We start from the raw sequence: 9,802 nt of genomic DNA, 5'->3' as shown, positions 1-9,802 counted from the left end.
GCTATACGCCGTGCGATGGCGTCAGTAGATTGGGGGCCGATACACGAAGGGTGTACTCTTGTTTCACAAGCTCCCCTGCAGAATCTTTCACTGGGAAGTAGAGTTGTGCCTCTTACAAATTCAATACATCGAACACAGGTTTCACTAAGCCAACCTCAATCTGTTGTTGGTCAATATACCTCCAGGAAGGCGTGTGGTCTTGCCAGTGAATCGCCTCAGCTCTCCCCAGTCCGGTGAGGAATGCAGACCCTCGGGTCTAACTGTGTTGGAGGTGCACGACCTGGGGCCAAAGGGCAGAGTGCAGTGCTGCTGTGATTTCAGGTGCCCTGTCTTAGCCCGTACACTCCTATTTCAGGGGTGGCAACAGAGCTGAGGGGAGAGGATCATCTGAGTCTGGAGAGGGAAGGGTGGGAGGAAGGATAGGGTGAGAGAGGCATGACGGGGGGTGGAAGAATAGAGGGAAAAAGAAAGGGAATGAGGTTAAAAATGAGAAAGGAGAGTGAGGTTAGGAGAGGGGGGGAATGAGAAATGAGAGAGGTAAAGAGAGGAAGGGAGGGATTCTCCTAATGTATTGTTAGCTCCATTCATTAAATATGAGCCCATCACAAGGCATTTGATGATTGTGTTGATGCGTGTCGCAGGCACACAATATCCTACCCCTCCACTCAACCCCAATGGGAAGTCTTCTGGAACATGAATCTTCATGACTGTGTTCATAGAGCTAGAAAACACTCTTTATTCGTTGGAATGAAGTCCTCATACACTGCACATTTATAGGGCTGCAGGACCACATGCTGATTGTATTGCTTTATGTGCACCCCACCGTGAACTGGTTCAAAATTTTAATTTATCAATGTGCATCAGATTGTGTGTGTATGTACGACCATTACTGCTTTATATAATTTCCATGTCACTTTAGTCCCAGTAAATATCACAAACCTTTTTTAATTATTATTCATTAAGCAAACCATACTATATTTTTATTTTTGGAAATTTAAGGTTTTTCAGGTACACAGTCACTATCACAAAACACTTTCAGCCATTTTTGACACAGTCACCATTTTGTGGAACAAACAATGTATTTAACTAGATGATTCTTCACACAGTTTTCTTTGTTGTACTAAGAGTCACTGGTGTGTTCTGGTCTCACTAGAGGAGGACAGACACCTTGGTTTGTGTCACAAACACAAGGAGAGAGCTCTACTTGGTTTGGGTTGCCAGGCTTGAAATACATCTCGGCCATTTCCTCCATTGTGAGACAGAACAAAGCAGCTTATTCACTGTTTTCTATGCAAATATATATTCTCCATATATCTATATATAATCTATCTATATAAGTATATTTTGTATAGATCTATATATATATAATTTGGTTTGAAAACATTCAAGGTACATTCACTTACCCTGTGATTGTTTTTCTTTTTCTTATATGAAAAGGTTACACAGTCATAAACAAATGCGGATACTTCTAGATTGGAATTTCCTGACCAAAAAAACACAACACTGAACATCCTCATGGCAAGTTTAGAAACATGTGGAAATGATGGGTATCCAATGACCAAATACCCACGTAAAACATACCAAAATTAATTATATTTTTCTGTATTTCTGTCTGAAAACATATACTTTGTATAGGAGGATGCGACAGTTTAAATACTCTTTTCATTGCACAGTGCTCAGATGCACAAACTCCACAGGCTAATAATTCAGGCTGTTAGCTAGCAACAACAGACGGACGCAGTCCTGATTCTATCCTTGTGTAAAACATGACAAACCTAACAGTTTTGTTGAGTTTAAATCTTCACTCAAACCTACAGTGCGCTTCGACCTTAGCCATACCACAGGATAAACACATACACCGTTTATAGTACTTGAAAACTAAATTATGACAAGGCTTATAGTTCACGAGACAAATAAAAAAAATTCTAAAGGCAGTTTTTTATTTTGCTGCTGGTGAGAATGATTTTCCTTCCATGTCAAAGTTTAGAAAAGACCCGCCGTAAGTTTGTTGAATTCCAAAGTTTAAAATGATTTAAATTTCACCGGTCACATTAATGTAACTTTGTTGGTCAATATCCTGTTAGTAATTGTTTTGTCACCAATAAAAATTCAAGGCAGACAGTACGCCCTTACTATGAGACTAAGGTCTCAAAAACAGCTTTACTGTGTCTTTAAAAAACACAATCAAATAAAGAAAAAACATGTCAAACTAATATACAACAAATGAATACAGAGAAACAAAACAGTGCAATCAAAAAAAGGACAGAAAATACTATAAACTATACATAGTGGATTCTCTATTAAAGTTTCCCACAAGTATCATAGCACCATGGTCATCTCTAAATGTTTCTACCCGAGGTGAATGACATTGGAGCTACGACACTCTTGGGAAGCTCCGCCCTGTGTGCTACTGAGGGTTGGGTATCAAGAATGAGTTCCAACTTGGAACAAAATGTCCAAGAACCGTGGAGTCGATAAGACACGTGCATTTAGATTTTGCTTCGGTCCCTAACTTTTGCATATTTTAGTCACACTTCAGAGTGAACTGGAGTGAGCCTTTTACAGCCCATAAAAGTTGCACTGCCAGAACCTTCTATGAGGACCTACTGTCACATCATTTGTTATGCAGTACGTCTACCAAGCACGTGAGAAGAGACACATATCAACATCCCGGAGCACCTCAGATTCAGCTAGTGGTAACCATAGCTACGTCTCAAACTCTACAAAACACAGCTGAGCTTAAATGATGAATGATGTCTAGAAAATGTAATATGTTATTTTTCTCTAAAATACTGAAATAAGAACCGGAATCGATAGGGAGAATTGGAATCAATAAAATACCCAACCCTAGTGCTACTGACTGACTTCTAGCAAGACTGAGTCTGGGAGGTAAGGACGGAGCCCCCAGATAAGATAGTGCATGGTGTGGGGGCTTGTACTTTGCAGGTTCGGGGCTCTACAGTATGGGGGCTCCTAGTGTACAGGGGCTCCTACAGTAACAGTTTTGGGGGCTAGTGTGAGGGGCTGTGGGCAGGTGTGTCTGTCTCCGTCTCCATCTCTGTCTCCCCCTGACCAGAGTAAGAGCTGAGGGCCTCCCACAGCACGCTGGGCTGCTCACAGTTGTGGCGACTTCTCCAGTGTTCCATCACCTCCTCTCTGCTGTCCAGCATGTGGCTACACAGCACGCAGTTATAGGCCGAGCCGGCCCAGAGAAAGCCCGCGCCCTCCCGGGACGATCGCCCTCGGCTACAAACGCCCTCGGCCTCTCCGGCGCTCTCCCCGCTCTCGCCGTCCTCGGGCTCCCCTCGGTGGTGGTGCAGGATGTGGCGTTTGAGCTTGGAGAAGGAGAAGAACTCCTCGTCGCAGCTTCCGCACTTGACCAGATTCCGCTTCTCGTTGAGCTGCCGCCAGTAGTGCGCCGCGTGCTTGACCAGCTCGTCTTCGGCCTCGCGGCCGCCTCGCGCGGCGCCCTCGCGGAGTCGCACCTGGACCTCCTCGCCGTGGACGTAGAGGAGGTGGAGCTTCATGTCGGCGAAGGTCGGGGTGATGGCCTGGCAGCGGCCGCACTTGATCTGCAGCTCCACTGGGTCCTCACGCTCCTGCCCCTGCTCGTCCGGAGACATCTCCCTGTGGGTTGGACAAAACTCCATTATCTCAATCTGTTGGTACTGAGGCTAATTGAGGCTCACCAGACACAGAGGAAGCACAGTGGCTAATGTGGCCAATGTGGTTGCAGAGTAAAACTAAAGATCAAACTGGCTTCCTGTCAGAGTGCGAATTATACAATGACAATCGGGGGGGTCAACTTCTTCTCCAGGGCGTGTATCGACCCCCCCCGACCTGTTGTTTTTACCTCTTTTGGGGGGTCCAAGTCTTAATTAGGGGGCTCAAACCCCCCCAAGCCCCCCCGTAATTCGACGCTTGCTTCCTGTTCCACTTTCCTACTTCACTAGCTCCCCCTGCTTCTAATGAGTCAAACCAAGCGTACCTCATGTACCTAATCCCACTGAAATAGCCAGCATCCTCCACCCAGGAGAGTTTGAAATCACTCACCCTTCTATGGCCACTTGCTCCTCGTGCTGGCTGATGGAAGGCTCCACCGTCAGCACCACCTTGTGGACCTCCCTCAGGTGGCTGAAGTACACGCCCACGTAGCCGAAAGCCTTCTCGCAGAACTCGCATCGCAACGTCTTCCGGGGCCGCCCGTCGGAGTGCTGCAGCTTCATGTGGGTGCTCAGGCTTCCTGAGTGGGCGTAGGCCTTGCGGCAGACAGGGCAGGCGTAGGGCCGGCTGTTGGTGTGGCTGTTCATGTGGCTCTGCAAGTGATGCTTGAACTGGAAGCAGCGGCCGCAGGTCGGGCATCGGTGTACCGGCCGACTACCCAGGTATACTCGCTGGGCGCTGGGTCGGAAGTGTAGGGGAGCGGGCTGGGGAGTGCCGGGGCAGTCCAGGAGCTTGGCGGAGAGCTGGTGCCCCAGGAGGAGCTCTTGGTCCTGGGTGTCTGGAGTCAGGGCGGGAAGGCTGACCAGCTGGGGAACAGTCTCCATCACTAGCATGGGCTTGGGTCGTATACTGCGGTACTTCTTGGAGATGTCCACCTCTTTCGGCTTGGAGCCCAGAGGGACAGCCGGGGGTTTCTCCGGAACCCTCCTCCTGAAGAAAGACAAGGATCTTTTTTTCCTTGCCTCAAAAGCCAGAATGTCTTCCATGGTCTTTCTCTTCCTCCCCCTCTTCTTACCTGGAGGTTTTGGTAAAGGGCTGAGCAGTGGTATGAAGGCCTTTTCCTGGGGCTGGTTCTGGGGCGTGGAGTTTGGCATCTGGCTGTGACGCAGGGCATCTACAGTCTCTGTGGTCTTGGAGGCTGGATCTGGGGAGGCGATGGGGAACCTCTTCTCGGGGGACATGTTGTTGAGCTTGGCGGTGGGGATAAGAGTGCTCTTCATCTTGGAGTAGGGAAGGATGGGAAGCTTGCCTTTCGGGGGGGAGGGGATTATCTGGACAGCCTTGCTGAAGATGGCTGGGGAGAGGACGGTGATGCTGCCGGCTCCTGCTGGTTGTGTTGGAGTTTGTTTGGCTTGGTAGGGCCTGCTGCTCTCCTCCTCGATTTTGGCTAAAGGGTTCTTGGCAGCGGTCGAGGGGTAGTGGATGTTCTGGAGGAGGTCCGAGGCAGGTCTATTGGAGGGCTCTACTTCCTGCTTCACCTGGGAGCCTGGGTAGAGGACAGCATTGTCGGGGAGCACAGCTGTGACTGAAATCTCATTGGACGAGGAGTCTATAAGGATCATCTGCTCTGAAGGTTCAACTTTGGCCGGGTTCTCCTTTGTCTCTTTGGACTCCAACGGCCTCCTCTTCACTGAAGCTAATGACCGTGCCCGGGTCGTCACGGTGACCTTAGTGGGGGTCTTTGTCTTGTTAATAGGCGGGGCTGACTTGACTGGGGCAGGGGGGGTTCCCTTGCTTCTCATTGGCTGGTATCGGGAAATAGGTAGTTTTAGGTTTGTTTGCATTGGCTGTTGTTGTGGTTGTTGTGATTGAGGGGTCTGAGAGGAGACAGAAGGAGGCAGTGCCACCAGAGAGAAAGTTCCCTCCTGGCCTGCCACCTGCATCAGGGCATAGTTCTGGGCTGGCACGATGATGGATTTGGGACTGGTGGCCGTTGTGGCTTCGGAGGGCTGGCAGGAGAGGAGGGCTGGGGAGGGCATCACTGCTGGGGCTGGCGCCGGGGCCTTGGGGGCGATGCTTCTGAACTGGAGGCTCTTCATCAGGAAGCATGGAGGGCTGCACTCGTCTGTCAACACAACAACACAAGCATCAATAGATATACAATATACTGTATTCCAGTTCCATAGACGTAATATTCCAATATTTTCCAACATCTGAGATGAATTCCAACAACAACAACAAAGTACGTGAGTTTTATCCCCGACATATTTGTCTCCAGTGATTACAGGTATTGCAGTAGCAACCTTCCGAGCGTGAGGTTTGATCTTAGTTTCCTTAATGGTGCCATGACACCACAGAACCATACCAAGTTGAGAGAGCCAGAGAGGCTCAGACAGATGCTGTCATGAAAATGAACATGTCTGCGTGTGTGACAAGGACACCTATTACCCCGTGCCTCCTTCAGGCCACACACACCAACACTGTCAGCACACACACACACACTACCACACACAGAATCCCTTTGCCCTCAGGCACAGAGAGAGAGCCCCCTTTGATTTGAGCACAGCGTGCCGCAGTGGCTTACACCGGGGTTTGGCGGAGCAGACTGGGGAGGGTTCGGGGGGTTCTCCTTGTATTCACTCACTTCCTGGAAGGATCAGTCAGTGGAGCATTAAAGGCGCCCGAAGGGGCTGGAGGTTTCACCAGACAGAGGGGAGTTATCTTTGCGCTCATCCCTCCTGCCCCTGCCTCCGAGACACAGGGAAAGGAGACTCGTTGTAAACACTGACAGAACAACCTCCCTGTAATGCCCCCCACAGCCACATGACTGTCTCAGTGGTCCAGAAGATTTGGGATGGTCTAACATTATGAAAACGTAACACCAAACAGACAATTACATGTTTCTACACTATGGTATCATCTTACTAACTATCGGAAAAAGAAGTCTACCTAAAGCTAGAATCCTCCCCCGTGTGAGCCGAGCTTCGAGCCTCCTTTAAACATAAGCTCTGAATAACCTCAGGTATTTCTTAAGATTTTTTTTACCCAAACTATACTTTCATAAAATATCAACGTCTCAAGAAAAAGACGAGAGTGGAATGGCTTAAGGTACATGATTGTAAACAGATGATAATGACCTGGGTTGAGTTTCAAATTTTTGATCCCACTTTAAATTAAAAAAATTGCGCTGGCACAGGTTCTGTCCATGTGAAATCTTTGGAAAAAACCCAGCTAGAGTCCGATACCTGTCAGAATAGACCAAATATTTGACTGCGGTTTCTATCACTCTCTCTTTCTTTCTCTCACTTTCTAACTTCCTAGAAAACTTGGTCGAAGGTCTGTCTTCCATTTCGTGAGAAAAGGTAAGAACTAAAAGATTTCAAGAAAAAATACACGTGTAACACCTGGAAGTATTTCTGTGAGAGGGATTATTTATACAGTACGGTCACACAGCATCGCAACTCATAAAACTGAAAATATACCAACCCTGTTTGGATAGTTGAGTCCAACTCAACTGTGAATTTGTCTGACTCAACTTATACCAGCACTGGGCCATGAGACATCTAGAACTTTAATTGTGTTAGATGGGAGGTAGAAATCGATGGCAGATTGCAGAGTGGGGGAGAGTGGCCTAGCTGTTCTCCTCCAATCAGCAGTATCACCTAATTCCAAAGAAGGACAGATATATGTGTGTGTGCACGTCTTCGTTTGACACAGTAAAAAGATGTCTGTTGACACCACCTCCATCTCACCACCTCACCCCCCTGCCCTAAAAGCAAGGGCCGCCCACACCTCTGAGGGCTGCACGTGGCCAAGCAGCTTCCAGTTGCTGGACCAGCCTGTGGTGGGACTGTCTGCCTGAGTCCATGAGATGAGATGAGAGAGGGAGAGGCGACAGAATGAAATGGAGATACACAGATGTGTGTGTCTGGGAGAGTGTTTTTGTTAGGGTGGGGGGGGGGGGGTAAAGAGACAGAGAAAGACAAACAGAGAGCAAAAGCCAGAATAATAGGGAGAGAGAGAGAGAGAGAGAGAGAGAGAGAGAGAGAGAGAGAGAGAGAGAGAGAGAGAGAGAGAGAGAGAGAGAGAGAGAGAGAGAGAGAGAGAGAGAGAGAGAGAGAGAGAGAGAGAGAGAGAGAGAGAGAGAGAGAGAGAGAGAGAGAGAGAGAGAGAGAGAGAGAGAGAGAGAGAGAGAGAGAGAGAAATGGGAGACAGCACAGAGTGGGGTTTTCTGAGCTGATCAGAATTGATAGCCTGTTAGGAGTGGTGCAGCTGGTGTCCTCATGGCAGACCAAGTGTAGCTGCGCTAGGAGCCAGTCTCCAGAGACTCTGTGACTCTGTTGTAAACACACACACACTCACAACCTCCACCCCGGTTCTGTTACGGGGAGTACAGTGACAGGGCTGGTTAGTGGAGATAATGGCGACAGCCTCAGGACACTCACGTACAGCTGAAGGCCAACTAGAATCAGGGGCATGTCTGTAAATAAACGACAGATTCCCTGCTTGCTGTATGGCGATTATAGAATCCCCATTCGTCAATATTCATACATTCATATCTGACATCCTATTGGCTCTGCACCCCCGCCGCAGTCTCTCCGACATCTCGCCTCAACCATACCCTTTTCTCCCCGCTCCGTTCAGCCTCTCCTTATCGCCTCTCGTTTTGTGAATCAGCTCCTGCTGCAAGTCCTCATCTGCATAATGAGCATGTTGACATCATCTTCCTTCCCGCCCCCTCCTCTCAGAGCTCCTTCTCCTCCCCCTCTTTATCTGCCTAAACACCCACCCCCTCCCCCGGCCACATGTCGACCTGAGACAGCCACAGGGGAGTCAGGCAGACAGACAGATAGGGGGGGGGGGGGGGGGGGAAAGGGAAATACTAAGAGGAACACAAGCCTTCATAACCAACCCTCCCAGTGCATACTGGGTGGTGGTGGTGGTGATGGTGGGGAGAGGGGTGTATTCCTGCACACCTGTGTCCGATGATCGTGACCCAAGAACAGCCGGGACCAGAGACCAGACAAGGGAGGATGGGGGGTGGGGACTGGCCCCGGGGAAAGCTAGTGGGGGGAACTGGAGCGAGAGATGGAGGAGGTTACCCATGATAATCCCAAATCCTCAGTTTTTTGGGCTCCTCGACCTGGACCACAATCAGACGGCTTGTTGTTGTAAAGCCGAGCGTCCTGATAGGTTGAGCTTGCAGACATGGACGGGATCAATGTTAATCACATGGTAGGTCAGCACCACAGGGGGTCTGCCAACCAAAATAAACGGACGCAATTCCCAACCAAAAAATCTGGTTGTACAGAGCTTGATCCAATGTTACATATTACTGTACACTTATTGTATCGATTTTGAATCCAATTCACAAAGTTAAAAAAAATCTTTTTTGGAACGTCAGTTTGTGGTTTTCTAACGGTCCTTTACTGGTAACAAGGAGATCACCAGGGGGACCCGGGAAAGCAGCCAAAGATAAGGGACACCCCTCAATCTGGCTCCGGCTTTAGTATGGCAGGAAGCTAATCTTCCCTGGGTCAGGGGTCAGGTCTGTGCTGGCCACAGTACACCAGAGAGAGTGAGATGGGAGAGAGACTATAGTCTTAGCATGAAGAGACAGAGGGCACATGAGTCCACACACACAGCCCAGATTAGCAGGTAAGCACAGAGGTTAAAGGTGAGGCCTGGTGTTTGCGTTAGTACCAGGGGTTGGAGGTGACTAGCGGACATCCAGGACGGCCCCATGCAGTCACATGGAACGGAATGCAGCAAGGAGGATGCTGGGAAAGAACGACAGCGGTCAATAGGTCAAAAGACACCAAAGCAGGAAAACAAATCGCAGTCTAACACCACGACTGTGATCAGCATGTAGGACAGCGGCAGTGGCATTTTAACTTTCTGTGTCATTAACGGCGTATTCATGACAAAGACACACACCTTGTGGCAGTAGTGCCCATCACACAGTCAAGCTCCCGTTTTCACTGCACTTTCATGGGTGGGATGGGGTATGGAGGGTTTAGCTCCAAACTATTTAACGCTTGGTCCCAAAAACGTCCGGTCTTTCCAAGTCACGGCATCTGTGTGAAAAGTTCACTGGTGAGACTTCCACTCCCTCTACACTACTGGCTACATAGACCAC

The 9,802-nt window shown here is 49.0% G+C and overlaps 1 protein-coding gene across 3 annotated transcripts in view; it reads right to left on the bottom strand.

Annotated features, from left to right (window-relative positions):
• Positions 1-757: 757 nt before the first annotated feature.
• znf438 (zinc finger protein 438) overlaps positions 758-9,802 on the bottom strand; it is a 30,657-nt gene continuing 21,612 nt past the window's right edge. For all 3 annotated transcript variants that reach the window (XM_062479694.1, XM_062479695.1, XM_062479696.1), the window contains 2 exons: positions 4,054-5,788; positions 758-3,627 (listed from right to left, as the gene is read on the bottom strand). In XM_062479694.1, the coding sequence (XP_062335678.1) occupies positions 3,012-3,627; positions 4,054-5,762 (2,325 nt within the window). In that variant the 5' untranslated portion in view covers positions 5,763-5,788 and the 3' untranslated portion in view covers positions 758-3,011. The remainder of the gene's footprint in view (positions 3,628-4,053; positions 5,789-9,802) is intronic.

The sequence above is a fragment of the Osmerus eperlanus genome, chromosome 15, assembly GCF_963692335.1.
Source record: "Osmerus eperlanus chromosome 15, fOsmEpe2.1, whole genome shotgun sequence".
NCBI classification, from domain to species: domain Eukaryota; kingdom Metazoa; phylum Chordata; class Actinopteri; order Osmeriformes; family Osmeridae; genus Osmerus; species Osmerus eperlanus.
The sequence above is the reverse complement of the archived record's forward strand: the minus strand, read 5'-3'. Positions and strand labels throughout refer to the sequence as shown.